Source organism: Chinchilla lanigera, unplaced genomic scaffold (assembly GCF_000276665.1).
Source record: "Chinchilla lanigera isolate Chin_1 unplaced genomic scaffold, ChiLan1.0 scaffold00007, whole genome shotgun sequence".
NCBI lineage: Eukaryota > Metazoa > Chordata > Mammalia > Rodentia > Chinchillidae > Chinchilla > Chinchilla lanigera.
Window position 1 is genome coordinate 24,099,614 of NW_004955408.1, and position 24,070 is coordinate 24,123,683.

The 24,070-nt window shown below is 51.1% G+C and overlaps 1 protein-coding gene and 2 long non-coding RNA genes across 3 annotated transcripts; 2 read left to right on the forward strand and 1 right to left on the reverse strand.

Annotated features, from left to right (window-relative positions):
- The first annotated feature begins 3,509 nt into the window (after nt 1-3,509).
- Nucleotides 3,510-5,679, forward strand: Tlx3 (T-cell leukemia homeobox 3). Its single transcript, XM_005376328.2, has 3 exons — nt 3,510-3,930; nt 4,295-4,538; nt 5,469-5,679. The coding sequence occupies exons 1-3, from the start codon at nt 3,510-3,512 to the stop codon at nt 5,677-5,679; spliced, it is 876 nt and encodes a 291-aa protein (XP_005376385.1).
- A 4,670-nt stretch (nt 5,680-10,349) lies between these two features.
- Nucleotides 10,350-12,085, reverse strand: LOC102020424. The gene is made up of 3 exons (XR_001232410.1): nt 11,984-12,085; nt 11,410-11,857; nt 10,350-10,434 (listed from the first exon to the last, which is right to left on the reverse strand). It is a non-coding gene; the product is annotated as an uncharacterized LOC102020424 (long non-coding RNA).
- LOC102020211 lies at nt 10,425-16,237 on the forward strand. Its single transcript, XR_001232406.1, has 3 exons — nt 10,425-10,940; nt 12,094-12,290; nt 16,067-16,237. It is a non-coding gene; the product is annotated as an uncharacterized LOC102020211 (long non-coding RNA).
- Nucleotides 16,238-24,070: the final 7,833 nt, after the last annotated feature.

A 24,070-nucleotide genomic window follows, 5' to 3' on the forward strand; every position in this document is an offset into this window, starting at 1 on the left:
CATTCATGAAAGAAATGATACCAAAAAAAAGGGTAATGAAATCAAGGGCATTTTTAAAGACCAATAAAGGAGACAAAGCTTGGGCCAGGTAACCAAGAGCAGCACAGATGAGTAACACGGAGGAGGAAAAGCAGATGATGCTAGCGCAGATGCACAGGAGAGCTTTAAATTATGAGCGTCTCTGTCAAAATATTTTAACAATAAATTGAAGAATGTGGAAGGGACGGATAGTATTCTGGGCACTGGTTTCCCAACTGCAGCAGGCATCAGAAGCATCCAGAGGGCCTCTGAAACATAGGTTCTGAGCCCAGGGGTATTTCAGATTCAGTGTGCAGGAATCTGTATTTCTAACAAATTCCCAGGTGCTGCTGGTTCCCCAGCCGGGAACACAGTTTGAAAACTGCTGGCCTATAATGGTTTGAGCAATCTTTCATTCTTACATCTGATAATCTGAGCAATGTAATTGAGGAGAGCGATATGCAATGTAACAACCACTGTTGATTTGTATTAATTTGTCTTGAGACCCTGTATCACTTTGAATGTTCTTGCTTTGATTTGTTTATGTTTGTGATACTGGTAAGCTGCTACTGTTCTATTTTTTTGTTTGTTTGTTTCTTATGTACTACTCTCTTTAAAATAAAATTTAAAAAAAAAAAAAAAAGAAAACCGCTGGCCTAGTGTCCGCTTGCCCTGCTACGCTCCTCGTTCTGAGCCGCCTAACAGAGTCCTCTGTCTGAGCGGGAATGAAAGAGGGCTTGTGACTAGTGACCCAAAGCTTCTAGGGTTGGACAACTGAGGAACCAGGGGGCTCAGGAAGCTGGCCCCAAGCAGTGAGGTGGTAGAGCCCATCCATGCCAGGCGCCTTGCTTAATGCTTGTACCTGGACCAGCTCACTTAATCCTATAAGGTTGGTGCAGTTTTGCTCCTAGATGAGAAAACTGAGGCACAGAGAAGATGGGAAATGCCAACTCTACAGCTGGCAAACTGACGTGAGAATCAGATTCTGAAGCATATGCCCTGGCCGCCATCTTAACCCCTCCTCCTTAACTGTGCCAAGCATCTCTGTGAGGTGGGCCTTGTTACCCCACTTTAACAGTGCCTGGAACTGACGAGGCCCAGGCAGGGTCTCCGGGCTCTGGGAGCCTGGAGGGAAGTGGAGCCAGTGAGGCGCCAACCCGGCCCAAGCTGGGGGCTCACTAGTACTCTCCGAGCCTCAGTTCCTTCAGCAATCAAAGATCGGGGTCACTGCAGCCCTTTCTACACAGGGTGGCTGTGAAGAATAAATAACTGCCCGCCACCCTCACCCCCCGCCCGGCCCGTGCACACTGAGCTCTCAGGCACTTCCGAGGATGTTCTTTCATTTAGTTCTCATGGCCACCCTGGGGGGAGCTATTGCCCTTTCAGTTTTACCAATAAGCAAAAGGCTAGTCTGACTCTGGAGGGGCAACGAGGGCCCAACAGCCCCCCAGATGGCCAGCAGCAAGGCCAGAATTAGAAGCAGGAGGCCCTCCCAGAGCCAGAGCAATAGCATCCCCCAATGTGTGGGCCCTGGTCTCAGGAAGGGAGCGGGGGAGCCTTGCGCAGCCCCCAGGCATCCTGCACTCCTCTGGGCTCTCTTCCTAGCTGGCCTCTTGCTGTCTGCACCCAACACAGAGCTTCTGCAAAGAGCAGCAACTTGTCCAAGGTCACGCAGGGGGCAAACAACCTCACCCAGACCCAGGCCTGGAGGCATCCATGTAAATCCTTCAGCCTCCGGATTGCTGGGAGCAAGAATCCCCAGCCTACAGCCTCTTGCCCTTCCTGGTCCTCCAAAAACTGACCCCACTGATGGGTAGATATTGCCAAGATACTGAGCTTCTGCAAATAAGATAAAATTACAAGAAAAATAAACAAAGATGGTAACAATAATACATCAACCATGACACTGGGAGTGGGGGCAAAAGAGGAGTGCAGAGCCCCGTGCCTACTGTGTGCCAGGCCCCCTGCCCTCTGCTCTCTGTATCTCCCTCACCGCTCCCAAACATCTCACAATGCACGCATCAGCATTCCCCACCTTATTAAAAAACAAAAAAACCAAAGCCTAAAGAGATGGAGTCACTAGCTCAAGGTTACTCAGCTCGGAGGTGACCGACCCAAACGTGGACATTCTTCTTTCTGGCCAGCAGCACCTCTGCACTCTGCACTCCCTCACCAGGGGCCGCAGACCCGGAGCAAATGGAAGAGGCCGGGCCAGAGCTGCAGCACTCAAGAGTTCGCAGCTAACGATTTTTGGAACTAGAGGGAACGATTCCGCATGCGTCCCCCAACCTGGAGCCGAAGGTGACCGCTCCGCGTGCGGTCCTGGGCACCGTGCCTCTGGGCCCTCGGGGACAGCCCTGCGTGCACCAGCAGAGCAGGGAGTGGTCCCCGCGCTCAGGCGGGACTGAAGCCCGGAGGGGTTCGCTAATCACATTTCCCAAGGAATCCCGTTATTTGCCTAAATCTGAGCCTTCCTGATGTTGCTACTTGGGAGCCCAAGGTCCCTACACCTGGCTCACCTCGGACAGGTCCCCACGCGCAACCACAGCCCCTCTACCGTGCAACGAATTTCGAGGGGCAGGAGCCCCGCTCCCCAGTGATTGACCTCGGGTCCCCATCCAGCCAAGCCCCGCACGCGTGGGCACCTGCGAGTCACGCCTTGGTCAGCCTGGCGGGAGCCAGGGACCGTCTCCAAAGTGGCCGCGACGCGGCGGCCGAAGCCCCGGCGGGGACGAATTCTCCCCACGCGGGTCGGTGTCCTCAGTCGCACGGAGAACGCCACGGTGCTCTCCTCAGGCCGCGCGCGCCGAGCGCGGAGCTAGCGCCCCAGGTTGCGCCTTTTTCGTTGCTCCCGCGAAGGTCGAGTGTCCAAGAGGTTTCCTCAGATTCCACAGGGTGATTTCGGGCAGCAACTCCGTTCTAACTGAAAAGACTCACTTGGCTTGGTTTTTGCGCATTTAAAAAAAATTGCAAGAAAACGAATACCTTCTCTGCAAAAGACAGTTTCACAAGCAAAGCGTCCTACCAGCCGTTCAGGGCGACCGGGAAGTGGTCCCGGCCTGGAGAAGCGGGGAGTGTCTGCTAATTGCAGCTTCGTTAGATTTCGAGTTTGGGAGACTGCGGTTCGGGCGCTAATATCCGCCGCCCATTATCCCGGCTAATAAATTTGACCTATTGTTCGTTTGTTAAAATGATGTCACCTTGGAACAGTCCCTAAGCTCCTATTTCCATGAATTAGGCCTTTATTGAAAGCCGGGAGCCAATGAGAGGAGAGAGGCTTGTTGATCGCAGCCAATGGCTGCGGCGGGAGAGGAATTAGCAGCGGAAACTCCAGGTTCGGTTCAAGAAAGATGACACAGAGCCTGTCGGGCCCGCGCACTCTTGGCAAAGTTTCAGTGCGACGAGAGGCGCCGGGCGCTCCATGGCCGCGCCGTAACGGGGACCCAGCCGCCTCCCCGCCCAGCCCAGCCCAGCCCTTCCGCCCGCCCAGGATGGAGGCGCCCGCCAGCGCGCAGACCCCGCATCCCCACGAGCCCATCAGTTTCGGCATCGACCAGATCCTCAACAGCCCGGACCAGGACAGCGCACCCGCCCCGCGGGGCCCCGACGGCGCCAGCTACCTGGGAGGGCCCCCCGGGGGCCGTCCGGGCGCCACGTACCCGTCCCTGCCCGCCTCCTTTGCCGGCCTCGGCGCGCCCTTCGAGGACGCGGGATCTTACAGTGTCAACCTGAGCCTAGCGCCCGCCGGCGTGATCAGGGTGCCAGCGCACAGGCCGCTGCCCGGGGCCGTGCCACCTCCTCTGCCAAGCGCGCTGCCTGCCATGCCCTCCGTGCCCACGGTCTCCAGCCTGGGCGGCCTCAATTTCCCCTGGATGGAGAGCAGCCGCCGCTTTGTGAAAGACCGCTTCACAGGTGAGCAGAGCAAGCGAATAGGCGTCAGGCCTCGGCCCTCCTGGGGCCAGAGGCGCCGCGCCCTGTGCGCTGCACTCCCGGAAACGATTCCAGAGGCCCGAGCGCGGCGGAGGCCTCCGCGCCCTTTGCGCCGGGCAGCCTTGGAGGGGAGGGCAATCGGAGAGTTGCGGGAAAATAAACCGGCGTCCCGGGAAAGAGGAAGGGGGAGGGGGCGTCTCCCGACCGATTTGGTGCCTCTGGGGACGAACAGAACCGGAGAAATAGCGGAGCACTGTGGGTCCCACGGGGCTCCATAGGGTCCACATGAGGCCTGAAAGGTAGCGGAGCTGGGCTGGGCTTCAGGGGGCCTCCTGTGTCTCTGCAGCGGCCGCCGCGCTCACGCCCTTCACCGTGACCCGGCGCATCGGCCACCCCTACCAGAACCGGACGCCGCCCAAGCGTAAGAAGCCGCGCACGTCCTTTTCCCGGGTGCAGATCTGCGAGCTGGAAAAGCGCTTCCACCGCCAGAAGTACCTGGCTTCAGCCGAGAGGGCGGCGCTCGCCAAGTCCCTCAAAATGACGGACGCGCAGGTCAAGACCTGGTTCCAAAACCGGAGAACCAAGTGGCGGTGAGAGGCCCAGTCCGGTCCACCTTGCACCTGCCCTTCACCTGCCAGGGCCGTGTGGAACCTGGCCCTCTCCCCTTGCCTGTGCTACCGTCCGCCTGCGCCCCCAGGGCGGCTTCGCCTCCCCTTTCATAGGTTTTATCTCCTCCCTTCCTTTTAGCAGGCCCTCTGCGTTTTTCTTTCCGTCTCGCACCCTAGGCTTCTCTTCCATCACCATCCCGATGTCTCTTGAGCCCCTCCAACTCGCTGTGTGTTTTGTTCCACCTCTCGACCCCGTTCGGGTTCTTCTCACTTGCCCCAAAACACACACACACACACACACACACACACACACACACACCTCCCACACTCTCCTGCCTCCCCCATTCCAGCCTACGCTCTCAGATTCCCGAGTATCCGCGAGGCTGGAGGTCCCCATCCAGCTCTGTTTTTATTGATCCGTTTCAATCCAACCCGTAAACGGCGAAATGATCGCGTCCTGGAAAAGGGTTCAAGACAGGGCCCGTGTAAACTGGACCAGACAGACCCCTTCCGGCGCTCGGAGTTGGTGGTGCACATCCAGCCCGGCCACCAGCTGACCCCAGTGACCCTGCTCCCGGCAGGGCCCAGAGTCAGTTACACCAACGCCCAGCTTTCGCTATTCCAGGAAAGAAACAATTTTTTATGGTTGGCAAAGCCACAGTGTGCGGGCGTGCAGGTGGGCAGCGGGCAGAGTTCCCTCCTGGCGCCCTCCCGGGGTGCACAACAATAACACACGATCCCAGCCCACTCTCCCGACTCGCCGCCCCGGGCGTAAATCGCGCGCAGGGAGGCGGACAGGTGCTGCGCCTCGAGGCCCTCGGCTGGCCTCCGCTCCCGGGAGGGCCGGGCCCCGCCGGTGGCCCGCAGCGGCGCTTGCATGACAGTGCTATCCTTCTCCCTCCCCCGGTGCAGGCGGCAGACGGCGGAGGAGCGGGAGGCGGAGCGGCAGCAGGCGAGCCGGCTCATGCTGCAGCTGCAACACGACGCCTTCCAAAAGAGCCTCAACGACTCCATCCAGCCCGACCCGCTCTGTCTGCACAACTCGTCGCTTTTTGCTCTGCAGAATCTGCAGCCCTGGGAGGAGGATAGTTCCAAGGTTCCAGCAGTCACCTCGCTGGTGTGAGCCACCAGTGCGCACTGTCGCTACGGATCGCCGCTCCCACCTAGCGGGGCGTCCCGAACCCCCAGCCGGGCTGGGGGAGAACTGGGGCCGAGAGGGGAAGGGACAGCCAGGCTCTAGTAGGCCCTGGGGCGCGGCTGCACGCGGGCCAGCCACAGAGGGGGGCCGGGCCCGGGCTCCCCGCGGCTGCACAATCCGAGCCCCCGCCCCGCGCCCCGTCCCGCCCCAGGCCCGGGCCTGACAAAGAAAGCGCCTTACGTTTCTCCGCCTCCCGCCCGCACCCCCGGGCTGGGCGCCTGTATTATACTTTGTACTTTTGCCCAAACGTGTAAATAATAAAAGTTTTGGCTTTTTTCTTTAGACAGCGGCCACCTGCTTCCCCTGCGGGGGCCGCCGGAGGAGGGGCAGCCGACCCGGCCGTTGGGGGAAGTGCCTGGGGCCGAGGACACCCTGCGTTCAGGCTGGGTTCACTCCTCTCCTTTTCCGTTCTTTTTATTTAAGTCGTTTTATTTAATAAAAAGTTAGCTATTTCACTTAACGACGCTTTTATTTCGTTTTCGTTCCAATAATGCTTGGCGACTCCGGCCTCGCGCCCCACCCCTGCGGCGGGAGCAGGCGAGCGGCTGCGTGCGGGCGCGTCCGCTTCTCCAAGGTCGTCGGTGTTCGCCTCGGCTCGCACCGGCCCGGGGCCCGCGGAGGACGCGCGGTGCAGGTCAGTTCGTGCCGGGTGCCCGCCGGACGGGGCGTGGACGTGGGAACGGCGCCGTAGGACCTAAGGCCAAAGAGCAGCGCCAGGGAGAGCTGGGCAGGGAAAGGCCGGGCCTGACGATGTCCTGGGCGGTTGCAAGGTCAAATTCACCTGGGTGGGAGGCAGAGCAACACCTTGCTTGTTGGAGCGCAAGAGGAAAAGCTAAGCCCTCTCCGCCCCGCAACCTGCTTTCGGCTCTTTCCACTTCGGCCTCCTGAAGGTCCGGGCCAAACTCAAGGACTTCGCTACTGTGGATCCGACCGCAGTGTGAGCGCAGGCCCTGCGCACATCCCGGGTGTCCAAATAGCTGGGGAGCAAATGCAGCCCCCAACCCTTAGGGTCCCCCGCTGGCTCTTAGGTTTGCTCCAGACCTGAGGGATGCTGTGACGTCACGTGACGTCACTGCAGCCTTCACAGCGTCCCTGGGCAGGAGGGGCCGGGCGCCCGGACCTGCCAGAACCCCGAGCCCGAGTGTGGCAGTGCCGTGGCCTGGTCCTCCCCAGTTTACCATGGCCCCAAAGTTGGAAGTTTCGGAATTGCGTGGTGGAGCTCAGATGGCCTCTTCCTACTACAAACAGACACCCAAAGTGTCCCTAAAATTTTTTCTCTTGCCCCTCTTTTGTCCTCTGACCTTTCTTTCGGCCTTTTGAAAGCGCTGCTTATTTTGTGCCCGCTCTACGATATTCTCTTCGTTTGTAACTATTGGTCTCTGTGGTGCTGTATCTTTTTCCTTGTATTTTTGTATTTCTCTTTATAGTTCGTTTCCTGTTGCTTTTAACTTCTCCTAGGCTGTTTCTTTGTCACATCCCCGCTTCATCCCCCGCCTATCCGTGTCTGACTCTTGTCCTCGTTTCTCTCTCCTTCCCTGTCTCCCAGATTCTCTTTGCCCCTGTTTCTCTTGGTCTCTTTTCCTTCTCTTCTCTCCCTCTTCCTCCTCCAGGCCGGGCTCCGGGACCGCTCTGAGCGATGTCCCCCGGAGACCCGGAGCCGCCCCGCCGCCTGCACCCGCCGCCTCCTTCTGGGCCGTGCGGCACTGCGGCCTCGCTCCTCTGAGCCTTCGTTACACGCGGACTTCGCGATGGTCTTTACTGGCGGGGCTGGGGAGCGGAGGCCGGCTGAGGAGCACACACCGGCTCCCAGCCCCGGCACCCACCTCCAACTCCAGGCCCTAGACGGGAATCGGCTGATATGGGGACTTACACCCAGGGAGCGCAGGGGGGATTCGGCTTCGGGTCTCTTTCGTGCCTTCCTGAATTTTTTTTTTTTTTAATTTCTCTGCTAAAAAAGCGCGGTGAAGGTCGTCATCGGAATAGGGAAATGCTGGCCCTTTGGCTGGGAACTGGAGGGACCGTCTTTGCCTTTGCTTCCTCTATGCCTTCGCTTCTCTTTCTGGTTCCCTTCGGTCGTATTCAATTGGTCCACAGTAAGGCTTACTGTTTTTGTAAATTATTTATGTTGTTTTGTCAGGACGATCCTCGATTTCTGGGCCTTTTTTGGGACACACACACACACACACACACACACACACACACACACTGTGTGCCCCTTTCCTTTCAGGAGCCTCGCTTTGCACAAAGAGCCCCTGGCTGAGGGTCTCCCGCGCTCGGGGTCCAGCCGGGCTGGGGACCCGAGCTGTGCTCGGCGACCCTATGCAGTGCCTGGGTTTCCTCATCCCGCGCTTTCGAGACATTTGTGCCTTCCACCCACTCGCGATCTCCGCTTGCTTTGCCCCAAACAAGCCTCCCCATGCCTGAGGCAGTATAGGGCTTTTTGCGTGTTAGGGGGCTAAGTCTACTCTTGTGCGGCTGGGTCATCCAGAACAATGAGTGCCCGGGTGTAGCACTTTAGTCCTTCCTTGCCACGTGCAAAGCTGCTGGGCTGACCTTCTGGCTGGGGTTGTGCGGGACTAGGGGCCGAGGGCGCCCTGTTAAGGGACACAGCCCAGTTCCCACACCCGGAGGGCAGTGGGGCGGTAGAGTCCAGGAGTGTTAGTATCCACACATCGGTCAGGCTGCCTTGAGGCTAAGTTTAAGGAAAACGGACTCTGGAGCAGCCTGGGCCCCACCATGAGTGCTTCCTTGGGGTGTCCGGGCTGGGCTGCAGAGGCTTAAGGCGAGTATGGGCATCCAGGCGTCTCGGAGAGGATAGAGCGCAAGACACGAAGGTCTCTAGGCAAACGGGAGGTGTCGCCGCTCTTCCCTGAGGCCTTCTTCAGCCTGGGCTCCAGCGTCTGTAAAGCTGTGCCCATTTTACAGATTGAGGTCAAGGAGCCTGGACACCCAACCCTACTCATCGGGTGTGTTTTCCCAATGCCCTGATTTCGGGGCTGCACCCAGGACCTTCCTAGCAAGTACCAGAGGTACCAGACATCCAGGCGGGGGCCGGGAGTTGGGCCAGGCTCTGCTCTGTTCTCTGCAGCAGGTGAAACCTGAGATGGTAGGAAGCAAGGGAGACCAGGCCAGATCAGAGCCCTTGTGAAAGCACAGAAGAGCCTGGGGCCAGCCTCCGATTCCCCAAGTGAGAGTGATTCCCCTTCAGCGGCTTCTTGTTCAGCACTGCCCTGTCCCCACACTTTGCTCACCCTGGGATTTACAAGGACTCCCACACCTGCAAGGTTTGGGTGCCGCTCCCCAATTGCAGAGAAAACACTAAGCCTCAGAGAAGTTCAAAAATTAGTCCTGAGTCTCGAAGTGAGGTTGGTGCCTGATGTTTTTGCCTCCCCAAAACAATTGTTTTAGAGCCTGCTTGGTGGGAGGTGAGGGCTGGAGACGCAGAGGACGTTGGCATAGCGGGGAGCCCTCTGAGACTCCCTTGACAGGGTCCCAGCTCTAACTGGGGCAGCAGCTACAAGCTCAGGCCTGGTGGTGGATCTGGTCTTCGAGTTCTAAGGGAGCCCAATGCCTCATGCCTCCAAGGTTTCTGTGAGCCCACATTTGCCATCCGTGAAGTGAGGGGTCTCAGGGAAATGGGGAGCCAGCCACCAAAACCGCCAGGAGCTTATCGGTGAGCCCCAGTAGCCTCGCTGTTCTCCTAGGCAGGCCAGCTTCGGGAAGGGTGGTGCGCAGCTGGGATTCGAGGCGCTTCTCCAGATCTGCGCTGGAAAGACCCAGCAGTGTCTGGGCCCACTGGGCCGCCAGGCTGATGCAAGCAAAGAGAGATGCCCGCCAAGTGCTCTGGGTTAGGGGCTTCGGAGTGCAGCCTCTGACTTCCAGCAGAGAGCACGGGGCAGGGCAGGGACCTAATCACAATCTCAGTTGAAGTTCCTGGAAACCTGGGCCAAAATCATAACCTGGACCTCGGTGTAACTAAAACCCAGCTGAAGAGGGGCTGGAGAGTCGCTGGTGTGGTACAGGTTCCTGATTCTGGAACAGAAAAGGTCTCTTGACTCTGATAGTGGTTTTCTATAAGTGAAATCCACCCCGCCGCCAGTTCCCAAGCCCCCACCCTGTGCCGGGCGTCTCTCCTCAGCAAAGCCTACTCCACGCCTTTGCTTTTTGGTTCAGACTCTGGCAGAATCCTCCAGGAACCGCCATAGCGATCTCCAGCTACTCAAACACTAGTGACAGTTTGCTCAGTGCTGTTGTTCTCTTTCTCTGCGGCCCTGAGAGGCTTCCACTCTGTGCATTGGTTTCTGAAACTGTATAAGTAGTCATTAAAGACTCTTTGAGAGAAAGTAACCAAGAAAAGCCATGGTTTATGCTACAGCTGATTATCAGTTTGTCATAAAGATATAAGCATTTAAATACATTTTCAGATAAAAATCTAATTAAATGCCTACTAATGAAGTGTTTGAGTCCTTCGCGCCACCTTCTCCCTGGCGGATGCTATAGAGAGCGCAGTCAGCTCTTCACCTGGGGCTGCCTTGCTCACCGAGGCTGGTCAGTTCCCTGCTATTATCCTGAGGTCCGGGGTTCTATCTGCCCCTCACTTCAGTTGAAACCCAAGTTCTCTCATGTTCTGTCAGAGCCATGGCCGATTGCTGAGTCAGTTATTAATTCCTCTTTGGTGTGCTTCCGAGGAGTAGAGAAAGGGGCGAATGGAAAAAGGAAAATCAGAATATTTAAGCTGAGTTCTTTTGTTTGTTTGTTTGGTCTCTCCCTTCCATTGTCCCCTTAAATCCCCAGGACAGTTTTGAGTTCTCATTCTACAAACAGAACGGTAAGGAGCCCACCTGGCCCCCCAGCAGGCTGGCTGTGGGCCTGAGCCAAGCTGTGTGCAGATCTGAACACAGATCACAGACTGGAAGAGCGCCATCCCACCGCGGGTTCGTTAGAGAGATTTGTGCTGACCCACACTCCCCTGACTTTAAGAAGCCAAATCTTCAAGTGGAGTGAGAGTCTTAGACTGGCCTTAAAAGCCGGTTTTGCCATCAAGCTCTATTGATCCATAGATTCCTCCAGGACTCGCTGATACCCTTCAGCGCCTGGAATCCGGGTCGCAGCACACCCCTTGTCTCGACCCCCTCCTGGCCCCTGCCATGGGAGGAAGCCAGCAGGAAGGACGCAGGGCGTTCTAGGTAAAGACCTACGGGGGGCGGGGCGGGGAAGGTTGCCCTGACGGCCCTAGTGGGCAGGAGTCCCTGGGGCAGGAGAAGGTAGTGCCGCTCAGCCGGGCAACCGGTATGCTAAACAGCCGCGCGTTAGCATCTGCTGTTTGGGCCGCCACAGCTGGGGCACTTTTGTTCTTAGGACCTAGTGAGACTAAAGAAGTTGGGGGTGGGGAGAGCAGAATGGAAACCCCACTCGGGGAAGACACTGCCGCGAGCCGCCCCGGCAGCGGTGAACTGTATTCATGCCTCCAGTTTCAAGTTCATTTCCTGGAGGCAGCGGCTGGGGCCCTCGGACAGCGAAGGGCGGGTGCCCGGCTCTGAGAGTCCCTCCGGGCTGCGCCACTGCTCCCCTCCCGCGAGGGTCCCCAGCGCCGGCTCTGGGGGCCCAGTGGCCACGGTTCGTCAAGGGCCCTGCACAATTTCATGGGATCCTCACCACGCTGGGAGAGAGGTACGATTGTAATCTCCATTTTGCGGATGAGGAAACTGAGGTTCAGAGGAGCGACAGGGACGTCCCCAAGCCCTGTGGTGCTAGAACTTTAATAGAAGTTCGCTTTTATCCACCGAGGCACTTTGAACCTCCTTGTTATTAAAGCTACAGTCTTCATGTGACTGCCAAAGGGAATTCTGACCGGCTTGAATATTCTCATCCTTAAATGGCATCAGATATAAACCAGGGAGTCGCAGGGTCGTTCCGAAACATTATTACGGGTGATTGTTGCCGCTGCCACTGCGGGGGGATCGGTTAGTTCTCTCTAAAGGCGCTGGAAGGTGTTGCTCCTGGGTTTCACTCAAGGGGTTCCGGGGCCTCCGCTGCCCAGGCTGGAAACAGGCTCTGGTGACGCCCTGTGGGCAGAGAAGTAACCAGGTCTAGCTCTGGGTTTCTGGAAGGAAAAGTGGTCTTAAATAGGTGTTGTGTCAGGCACCAAAATGCCCACAACCCACGTGCAGCTTTTTACAGGCTGCGTTAAAATTCCAGCTTTGCTATCCGGGGGGACAAGTCACTTTACCTCTCTGAGTCCCAGCGCCCTTGTCTGTTTTCTGTCAGGATGCCTGTACTATTGTTACAAGCAGTAGGTAAATTCTCATAATGTAAATACTGTTCTTGTCTTCCTCCTAGAGAGCAGAAAACAAACCTAGCAACTCAAGTAATGAGTAACTTTCTCACTGCCAGACATAAGTGGTGGCGCTGGAAAGCAAACGTGATTGTGTCCAAGTTGAGAACCGTGATTAACCTCAGCCTGAGCAGTGTCTTCCCTAAAAAGGAGCTTCCAGGTTCGGTTGTTGATTAACCACTGAAAACTGAGATTATTCTAGGTAAGGGTAACCAGGCACACTGATCCTTCTGCGGCTTCAGTCTTGTTGTGATGTTTTGCACACTGTTGGTGCTCAAACAACATTATTTAATATTTATTAAATAATAATGGCAATATTAAGGAGCGTTTATAGAATGCCTTCTGTGGGCCAGGCTGTAGAATAAGCATTCTATACTTTAATCATCAGAGGAAACTTCAGAAGTCAATAGACAAAAATATTCCATTTTGAAAATGAGAGGTGTGAGGTTTGGGAATTTGAGATAACTTACTGATGTTGTGCAGGGGATAGGTTAGAATCTAGGTGTTCTGACCCCGGAGAGAGAAGAAACTTAATATACACAGTGTACCTACTATGTACCAAGTACTGTACTCAGGACATCACTCTGTCCTCACACTTATCTTAGAAAATAGTTTTGCAACCCTATTTTACAGATGGGAAAAGTGAGGCTGAGAAACCTTACAATACACTTGCCCAGAGTCTGGCAGCTGTGTGAATACAACAGTTCTCTAGCCCAAGATGCTCCCATCTGTTTCAAAGGTTGCCCTTGAAGTCTGCAACCAAAGTCGGTGCATTAGGGCTGGGGATTTAGCTCAGCCGCAAAAGCGCCTGCCTGGCAAGCGCAAGGTCATGAGTTCGGTTCCCGGTACCAGAGAAAAACCAAAAAAAAAAAAAACAAAGTCGGTGCATTATGGAGAAGGGCAGGTGTAGCTACGGGGCAGGTTGCTCTCGGGTCAGGTGCACCGGCCCCCACTTGCAGGAGCTGAGGAGGAGGCCAGGGAAACCTGATACATCCTGGACTCTCTTTGGGGGGTGGAATATCAGTGAGCAAAGCGTCTGGGGGCAAGAGGAACACATGGGCAGAGGGCTTGGAGGCCCCTTCCATGCCTGTGAGTACTTAGCCAAGATCCCTCCCAGGGAGCTTCTCCTCCTTCTTCTCCTCAACACTCCGCTCCTCCTCTTTCCTCTCCTCTCCTTCCTCCCCTCCTGTTTGCTCCCCTCCTCTCTCCTCTCCCCTCCCACCTCCTCAGTGCACTTTTGCATCTATTCCCATCAACCTCCAGAAGGAGCTGCCTTTCATGAAATCCCAGGCCTTTTACTCAGGTCAGGTTCAAAGCAAAGGTGCGATATCTGTGTTGCTCAGACACATCTAAGATTCGAGATCAAGTAAGGTGGGTTGCCGTGCAGGTCCTCAAACTCAGGTTTGGAAAAGCAAGAGACCTTAATCCTGGAGTTCTTAAATCCTGAAGAGCAGGGTCTAGGCTGATGTCTTGGATTCATTCCTTCCACATAAACCAACCTCAGCCATGCACTATTCCAAACAGCAAGCTTCTCCGCGGCCCTATAATGCTCAGCACGGCACAGTGCACTTAGTAGGTAGCTCACGGAGTGCTGGCAGCTGTCTCAACCACAGTGTGAGGGCCATGCCCGGGTGCATGGCCACTGGTGCTGGCTCAGTAGAGGTTGGGGTCTGAGGCTTCCCTGCAGGAAGGCTGTTTGCACACCCGGAAGAGAAAGTTGAACCTGCACAGTATATAGTTTAAAAGCAATTTGTCAATGGCTACAATTTACAGAAATATATTCCTGTTGCAGCACCTCCCAATCGCTGGGATTTATTGCTTCATCTCCCAGATTTGAAAGCACACCCGCATGCTCTAGCAAATGGGAAAATGTATGAACAATTTGTTGGCTTTTTTTTTATCAAGTTTCCCCAAATATGTAAACTCTGAGAGCGCCTTATTCTTTTTAAATGATCATTCATTTGTCTCCAGACTCTATCTTTTGGCACAATTTATTATTCTCTATTTCAAAAAACTTAAATGCATTTTGCATATTAGCACGTAACTCTTGTTCCTGTCTCCTCAGTTGTGGAAAGGGCTGGATTGCTTTTATAAAGAAAAAAATGGCTAATAAAATTGGCCTCAGCACCATTGCTCTGCAATTCTTATGAACAGTAAAGTGGTACTTACCGTCATTGATGTTAAAAGCTATTTCTAAATTATGGTGCCATTTATTATCTCTAGTGTCCAAAGTAAGTTTAAATGATGCTTATAATTCATGTTTTACCAAATTTCCTTTTCCCCCCGAGGATACCTCTGATTAACTTATGCACATTAAAGCGCTTTTTAAATTCTTCTTTTATTGCCATTATGCTCTGAAAATCTCAGCGATTCTCAAAAATGGGTAATAAACTTGAGATAAAATGCTGCAGTTTTAGATCAATGCTGACATATCACTGTGGTGATTTCTACAGAGCTAAAGTGATAATGCTTCATATTTACGGAATATATACTAGGTTATTACTACAGTATTACCATTTTGTTCTAAGATGAAATGAGTAATTTACCAATTTATTAAACAGTTACATTTAAGTATTGCTTAGGACATTACCACCCCAATCTGTTTACTTAGCTTGAAGAGTTACCATTAAGATACCCTGTTTATTTAGGTAAAATTTGTAATCATCATGCCTTCCATTAACCAACTTATTTTTCTGCAAGGCTAATTGTCTGGAAATGAGTTTCTTCTTATTTACTGTGCTACATTCTGCTTAGCTGGCTAAAAACGTCACCCCAGCAAGAAGTGCTAGGGAAATTAATAATACATACAGAGAACAGTTTTAATTAGTATAATACCAAATGTTAATAAAAGATTTATGACACTGTTAGAAAGTTCTAACAGAAGACATCTTAACAGCTCCGGGCTCAATTTGTCGAGAGAGTACAAGGGTGGCTGCAGCCATTTGTGGGAGGCCAGACTTGGGTGATTTGCTCCTGGGAGCACAGGCTAGAGATGAGAAAAGAAATTCCCTCAGAGGTGGACAGAGATACGCATGCTAGGGGAGAGGGACTTGGGGCATGGGTATAGAAGGTTTGTGGTAACTGGCTTATTGCAGAGCAGGTGAGGAACACAGGCCAGCCCCAGGCCCTTCCGGGACATTTCCTGGATCACCAGTGACCTTTTCTTCTAATTAGGAACATGGTTTTGAGAAAGAAGCTGGGGCAGGAGGGCAATGCTGCAGATTTAGCTCAGTGGCACAGTGCCTGCCTGGCTAGCGCAAGGTCATGAGTTCGATCCCCAGTACCGAAAAAAAAAAAAAAATGAGAGAGAGAGAAAGAAGCTGAGATACTGTTAGTTCAAAAGCCATGGGGAAAGTGAATCACAGGAACCTAAAAAAGGAAAACTACTTATTGAATATCTATTGTGCCTCATTTGTGTACACACACCTTTTCTTTTTCACGTGTGATCCTCATTTGGGGTTAAGGGAGAGAGGCGTGGAAGGTAAGGCCCTGCCTGAGGCTATCTAGCTCCTGAGTGGAGAGGATTTGAGCCCAGGTATGTGAAAACCGCACCGCACAGGGACTCCTGGGCAGCAGTACCGACAGGAGGAGCCCTGAAGCCTGCTAGTCACCCGCATGTTTTGGCCACATGATGTTCACCAAGTAGGTGCTCAGGTTTGGGGAAGGACACCTAAATCAGCAACTGGACGCTTGCATTTTCATCTGGATAACTTTTGCGTTCCCATCCTTCTATTGTCTTGCCTGCCCAAAGGTGCAAACTTCTCCCTTTAGGTCTCCATCTTCCCTACCTTGCCATGAGCTGGCATTTCTTAGCTTCGTTAGGTCCTCAGTGCCTGGCACATACTAGGCACTTTAAAAAAAGATTTAGAGGACCAAAGAGAAAAAAGGAAGTGAAAGGGGGAATTGAATAGAGTGTCACTTTACAGTGTTAACAGGAGAAATACTGACCCCGGATAACTATATTGCATTGTATTGCAGAAAATCACCGCCTCCCTGCCACCGAGCCCACGCAGCACTGGCTGAAGTATAAGGGGTTATTACTGTTGCCATTTTTCCAGCCCCCAAGGGCCAGGTCTTAGGAGCAGCGGGAATCCTTCGGACCGTGAGCTGATTCTTTTTTAGCACACGCAATAAAAACTGACCAAACCAGTTACTTTCCTAACATTCTCTCCAATTCAAGAAACCCCATATCATGAGGCACTTGAGGGCTGATGGCTCTTTCATCCTACCCTTGATTAAAAGAGAAAAAAACCAAAACCAACAAAAGTTCTTCCATGGAAGTTTCCCAGTGTATGTGGCAGAACAGCCTGAGCCACTTACAGAAAATGAAACAACCTTCTCCTACTCCTTCTGAGGAGGAGTGTTAGCCCTTCAGTGCGTAAATAGGTAAACACAATGGAGTATTATTTAGCCCTAAAAATGAATGAAATCTTGCTGCCGGCCACAATATGGATGAACCTTGAAACCATGATGTTAGCAGAAATCAGTCAGTCATAAAAGGCCACAGATGGCTCCATTATATGAAATCTGTGGAGGCAGAAGGGAGACCGGTGCACCAGAAGATAGAAGGGAGGGACTTAGGAGTAATCACTTAATGAGCAAGGGCTATTTCCTGGGGTAAAGAAAAAGTTTTGAAAGTAAGTACAGGAGTGGTTGTACAACACTGTAAATATACTAAATGCCTATTAGATAGTTAATTATATGCTATGTGAATTTCACCTCATTTTTTTAAAAAAGCATTTTAGGAATCTTAGCCTAATACGTAGTCTAAAGCTGCCTGTTCCTGGGTGTTCATCTTACCAGTAGCCATAACAGTGAAAAATTAGAAATAACCATATGTCCATCATTTAGAGATTAGTCACATAAAATAAATCATATTAGGCAGCCATCAAAAATAATGGGGAAAACGGATAGATACTGACACAGAAAGATGTCCATGGTATATTATAAAATCAAACAATTTAGTCGCAAGTCATGTGTATATTATATCCAATTAAAACACACACACACATACACACACACACACACACACACAGGGGGGCACCTTACATAACAGAAGACAAATGCCTGCAAAAATAGACACCAAACTCATGATTTTCTCAGTCCACAGCTGAGGAAAAAAAGCTGGCATGGGAAGAAATGTTCACTTTTTCCTGTGTTACACTGTGATTTACAAAGCATTAAATGCTTTTTGAAAGCAAATGAATATATTTTGAATTAAGTCTCATTATAATAACATGTAACATACAGAATATTAGGAAAAAACAAAGTGACCCATTATCCTGCCACCAAAACTTCTCTTCAGTTCATAGGGCTCCTGCGTTTCTGTTGTTGTTTTATGGTGCCAGGGGTAGAACCGGGGGCCTCACACATGGAAGGCGAGCACGCTACCACTGAGCTACACATCAAACCCCTGTGCTTTTTCAAATATATAAGACACCAAGAGCTAAAACTCTGAACTAAGCAAGGCCTTCTTTCCCCTTGTGTTTCTTCTGATGCTTAGCACTGGGCCATTTTCCTACAATTTTCAGAATCCAGAATAAAGACACTGAACATAAAAGGTTTATTAGACAAAATGGCCGTGTTACCTGTGCAGAGCACAAGGGGAAGACTTAGCTAAGCAACTCTAGACCACAAGCGCCTAGGGAAACCTTTTTATCTCAATTATTGGGTTGCTCCAGAAGGTACTTCTACCCTGAATGATTGGGATAATTGTCTCAGTCTTTCACTTTGTTTTGACTAGCTCTGCAGCCTGATTTGAGTATCAATTACTTCAACTAAATATGCTTTCAAATTTATAGTGCCAAGTCGTAAGATCCTCCTCTTCATTTTTCCATGGCTTTTTCTCCACCACAGCCAACATTTTTATTTATGCTGTTTTATCCTTTCTCAAAAGGTAGCATGCTTAGAATCTGGAAGAACAGAATAACTGAAGGGATGTGGAGACTTTACGTGTTTCACCCACCCACTTCACGTGTTTACGTATGCACACACGTGTGTATGCATGCACTGTGGTGGCTCTGTGTCAAACATTCAAGGCAGAAGTGAGAGCTAATTGTTCTCTCTTTTTTGCAGTGTATTATTTTCAATGGGATCTAAATAATTGATAAGGAGGCCCTTTTCCATAATTAAAATGGATGTCCCTACACGTCAACACTGCTAGCTTTTCCAGGAATGAGTGAATTCAGATCCACATTAAGTAGAGGGTATATTTACTCACCCTAGATGGTCTCCATACAGAGGGGCTTTGGGAGTGGGGAGAGACTGATTTCAGTGGAAAGAGCAGAAGCCTGGGAAATTACAGAAAAAACTGCCTGGTGCCCATAGCCTGTATTGAGTGCCAAGTGGTGAGGCAGGCACTACAAGGCAAAGCAGGGCAGGAGGTTTCAAGACTAGACGCCAGTTAGAGTTCAGTTACCTTCTAGCGCTGACGCTCAAACCCAGGGCCTGGTGCACGCTGGGCAAGCACTCTACCACTCTCGCCCTTTCTTCAAAGTGTTGCTATTTTGAGGCAGTATATCTTTAAGCTGCCCAGGCAGGCCTCACACTTGTGATTGTCCTGCTAGCTTCCCAAGTATCTAGGATTATAGGTGTGTGCCATCATGCCTAACTCCTAATGAGAACACTCAGTTTCCCCTTTTCTTCATCAAAATTTAGTATCAAGATCCTCCCCTGCCAGAAAAAGGGCTGCAGTTGGAACCTTCCCAGTTGCACCTAACATCTTACAAATACCAAAGCCAATTCCTGTACCTTTGAATTTAATAAACTCTTTCTCTTCCCTTACCGTTTGGGCTACTTTGTGACCAGTACAAAAGGCTACGATGAAAAACCTCATGCGGTAGACTGGGCTGTGGCTCAGGTATAGCACTTGCCTAGCATTTGTGAGGCACTGGCCTTGATTCCCAGCACCATGGAGGCAGGGCAGAGGGAGCCCATAATTACTGCAGCACACTTCCCAATTACCAGGATGTGGGAGCAACCTAAGTTTTCACCAGTGGATGAGTGGATAAAGAAAATGTGGTAGCGATAAGCAATAGAATACTATTCAGTCTTGAAAAAGATGGAAATCCTGTCATTTGTAACAAAATAGAGGGACCTGGAGAATGTTGTGTTAAGTAAAATAAGCCAGGCACAGAAAGACAAATACAGCATGATTTCACCTATATGTGAAGCTAAAGTGTTGAACTCATGGAAATAGAGTACAGTGGTGCTTACCAGATCCACCAGCCTTCTCTTCCTTTCCTCTGAGCCCATGGGATTGGTAGACATCTGTCTGTTTGCCCAACACCCTCCCTGGCAGCCCTGGGATGGGCAAGCACTGGTCAGATCCTACAGTTTCAGTTGGACAGGAGGAATATGTTTCAATGATCCATGATCACTATAGTTAATAACAACACACTGTGTGTTTCAGTGCTGTGAAGGAGTAGATTTTTAAATGCTTTCACCACAGAAAAGGTAGATGGGATAATAGCTGTCTTAATTAGCTTATTTAATCATTTCTTAATGTCCACATAACCAAAGCTTCACATTGTCTCCTGTAAAGATATACAATTATTGTTTGTCAATTAAAGACAAGAGAAATGAAAAAGACACGTGTGTGTGCACATAGACACACACACACACACACACACACACACACACTCCCTGCCTGAGAGGCTGCCTGGGAGGGGGTTGGGCAAACAGACAGATGTTTACCAATGCACAGAGACTGGGCTCAGAGGAAGGAAAGAGAAGAGACATGGAGCTCAGCACTTGGCCAGTGGTGCAGGTGTTCCAAGAATGTGGAGTTGGGGGCCAGGGGAGGCTGGGGGTGTGAAGGGATGATCCTGCTGAGCAGCTGGGGGGCCGAGGAAGGCTCATGCGTGGTGGCCGGAGATTCCACATCCAGAGCTAAGCGGCCTCTTGTGCAGGATGTGGCTCACTGACGGGTTTTGTACCACAGGTGTGGGGTCAAGGTGTGAAATTCTAGGTCTGTCTTTCTGGGGGTCAAGGGGGGAGGACGTGGAGGTGAGGGCAGAACAGGACCAAAGGCTGTAAAGAAACAGCTGCCAGAACAGTCCTGGAAGAGCAAGGGCTCCACAAGCTTCCTGCAGATGGACGCAGCTCTGTGGTATGAGCGCTGTGCAGTGTGGGGGACCTGATAGAGACAAGGGGACTGCAGAGGGTGACTTGGACTTCAGATCACTGTAAATGCTCACCCCTAACAGGGGGACCTGACACTGCCAGTTCAAGTCTCAGCCCGGCCAGCTGGTAGCTCTGTGACCTTGGGCTAGTTACCTTCTCTGAATCTCAGCCTTCATCTGTGTAACTGGCCTCAATGATACCTGACGCGCATCTACCCGCCAGTATATCCCAGCTGTGGAATCAGCAGTGGAGAAGGTCACTATCTAATAGTGCAACCAACTGTCCCATAAACGCATTTGCAGAGGGACATACATAGATGCACAGGACGCAGAGCCCTGTACTGGAAACCTGAGGACGTCTGTGGCCGTGGGGAGTTTATCAGGGAAGCCCTCACGAAGGAGGAAACCTTGGAACAGGGGAAAGAGAGAGCTGCAGACCAATCTGGATGCATTTCCAAGAGGACTCTTCTCTGAGGCGGGCAAAAAGCCGGCAAGGCATCAGTTCTGGCAGAAACACCCGAGACTACAGATGCACTTGCCCGCCTGCCCCGCTGTTCTCCCTGTCTTGCTCCTCTGGCCTCCTTCAGACATCTTGGCTTTGAAACTGCCAGCTGACTCTGGGAGGCGACAAGCAACTTGGAGAGCATGGACTCAGGAAAGGAGATGGAGGATAACTTTGCAAAAGGATTATCCACTCCAGATAGAGCATGTCTTTGTTTAGCTCCTAAAAACAAACAGGGCTAAAGCTGATCAGAGTTTTTAAAAGTCTTTTAGAAGCAGACTTACGGAGATGTCAAAGGTGCATATCTATTTATTTGGCTTCTTTAAAACTTGTTTACCATTCAAAGATTCCCCAGGAATATTTTCCCCTGCAAAATTACTTAAATCTAATTCCAGTCTAATTCCCCCTGCAAAATTACTTAAATCTAATACTTTCTTTAAGGAAAAAAAATCAAAAGACTTACTGCTCCCACAAAAGAAGCGTGCTGTTGACAAATTGTAGGAAGTGGCCACGGAGTGACACCCTTCCCTGAAGGAGCTTGCAGGCTCCATAGAGGGAACAGAAAGCCTATGATTCTGGGCAGCTTATTCATTGAGAGAGACATTGGTGAACTGTGAGAAATGCATGCTCTGAGTTAGCAAGAGTCTACAGATGTCTTCTCTTAATAGCGAAAATGAAGGGGGAAATCGTAGTAGCCATACCTCCAAAGGCGTTTGTAATCTATTGCCAGCTTGCAAAATATTGTAAAAGAAACCCTGCAGAGACTCCTGGATTTCCCGTGTCACCAAGCTTTCCTTCTGTATACAAGCTCCCTAATATGAAGTGAATAGGATTTGTCCCCTCCAAAACTCAGGTTGGAGTTTCATCCCCATTGTAAGGTATTGGAATGGTGGGATCCAGTTATGGTGTGTTTAGAAGCAGGGCATTTATGAGGTATTTAGGATTAGACAAGGTCATGGTGGGGAGAGCTCTGTGGTAGAATCCTGGTGGTTTAATAAGAGGAGAGAGACCAGAGGATGCACACGTGTATGTTTGTGCTTTATCTCTGGTCATCTGAAGCCCTGTGTCACCTCAGATTTCTTCTGCAAGAAGATTCAGCCCCTCAACCTTGGACAAGACTATGAGCCAAGATAGATCTCTTTTCTTTATAATTGACATGGTCTGTGGTATCGTCTCATTAACAACAGAGAATGGACTAGAACCCTGTGAAGCCTGGCTGCCCACACCCCCCGGGGGCCAGCAGGAGCCACATTCATAGAGCAGTGCCAAGTGTGTGCACTGTATACCTGAGCCTCAGCAGCAAACCAGGCTGAAGGATGTTTATTCTCTTGACTTACCACCCTGCTGCCGCTTGGTCAGTGCTGAAGTGGGAGCTGCTATTGTGTACCTCTTGTGGGTGACCCTTTCAAGTGACAGCAGTGTGGGTTCAGGGGAGTCAGCACTGAGAGGGCTGGTCATGGATAGGAAGGAGAACCCCAGCTCTGACATGGCACACCTCTGAGCCCCCACCTGTGCCTCTCAGCCTGGGGGCTTTTCCCCGGCCATTGACACTCCAGTTTTCTTGCTCTCTTTCTCCAGGGCACACCAGAGGGCTGGAGAGTTATTACTGCCCTCAACTACTGATGGGCAGCAAGCTGGTGGTTAATACTCAGCTGCCTGCCCCCGCTGAGAAGCATGTTCTGACGTGTCCTGGAAGACCCTCTCCACAAGGTCGAGTTCCAGCCACGCTAGTGGCCTCCTTCAGACATCTTGGCTCCTCCAGACATCTTGGCTTTGAAACTGCCAGCTTGGCTCGTACGTTCAAACGAGCTTGAACGTACACCTCACACTGGCTGCTTTCTTTGCCCATCACCTCCTCCGCCCTTGCCACTGACTGACTGGACCACTGCCAAGTAAACTAAGGGCATCAAATCCCCATGCCAGAGTTGGCTTTTCAGGGGAGCCTGAACAGAATGAGGAAGGGCTAGCTGCCTAGAACCATATGAAACTGTTGCTACAACCACAGCAAGTTTCTGTGGCTTGGCTGATAATTCCTGGGCCATGAGCTGCACGCACTGAGAGGTCAGAACAGCACATGTCTGATCTCCGTCCACCCATGCATATCCATGGGTTGGGAAGGCTGGGAAGGCTGCATAAGTTGGTATTTCCTTTCTCAGGTATGTTTTCCCATCCTAATGGAAGTTTCAGTCTTGTCATTTTTAGTGACCAGTTGGTATCTGTTGGTCTGTTCCATTCTTGTAAAGAACAGTTTCATGACAGTGGAACCGGACTGCTTACAGGGGCTGCATCCTTATGAGAGACTCCCTCACCTGAATGTGCTCCTGTTGCCTTGATGTGCTTTGTTTATTTTTTGCTGTGCTGGGTCTAGGACCCAGGGCCTCATGCATGCTAGGCAACTGCTCTGCCACTGAGCTACACCCCTAGCCTTGAAGAATTTTTGAACAAAGGATTCCACATTTTCATTTTGCAGTGACCCTACAAATTATGTAGCTGATCCTGCCTACATAATTCAGATGATTCTGATTTTGAGCATTTTGCATCAGCCTGGTTTCTCTTCTCTATAAATATGTAGGACAATGGCAACAGTCAAGAAAGGGAATATTGTCTACTTGGCCAAGATAAATTTCTTTTATGATACACTACATTGGCAAGAGAAGGGAAAGCAGGCAGCCTATCAATAGGATAGTTAATTGTTTAACAATCTGTAGTGTGACAGCACCTCTCCTAATTTAAAACACCCACTCTATTTAGCTGACTGATTTCAAAGAAGGGTTTTTATCTAATAGGTGTACTTCTCTTTTTGTTCAAAGAAGGATATACAAGGTAATTTACTGTGACATCATTTTAAAATCTCAGCACTGGGAGGCTGAAGCAGGAGGATTTCAAATCTGAGCCCAGCCTGGGCTACTTAGAGATCTATAGAGACCCTGTTTCCCAATTAAAAAAAAAAAAAAAAAAAGATAAGGGCTGGGGATATAGCTCAGTGAGAAGGCCCTGGGTTCAATCTCCAGTACTGGAGGGAAAAAAGTACAGATTTAATGACATAATACCTATATCACGGAACATTAAGTGACCATTTAAAAAAAGACTATTCTCTTTAAAATATAAAGAAATTTTTAAAAAACAGACTGAAATGTTGCTATATCAACACCTAATGCAAGGTGAAAAAGCAAAGTATGCACAGTATAAAAAGATGGGAGGGGCTAAATATGCTTCATGTATGCTTAGTTCAACTGTGGAAGGATGGAGGAGAGCCTGGTGTCATGACTGCTCAAGGGAGGATGGGAACTGGGAGATAGCACTGGGCAGACAACAGATGCCTCAGTGCAGTACTCACACTTCATCTGCGGTTCCGCT

Excerpts from the sequence above, each read along its gene's own strand:
- Tlx3 (XM_005376328.2), top strand. The coding sequence starts at position 3,510 with ATGGAGGCGCCCGCCAGCGCGCAGACCCCGCATCCCCACGAGCCCATC. Across the intron at positions 3,931-4,294 it reads TGTGAAAGACCGCTTCACAG|CGGCCGCCGCGCTCACGCCC; the intron begins GTGAGCAGAGCA and ends GTGTCTCTGCAG. Across the intron at positions 4,539-5,468 it reads AACCGGAGAACCAAGTGGCG|GCGGCAGACGGCGGAGGAGC; the intron begins GTGAGAGGCCCA and ends CCCCCGGTGCAG.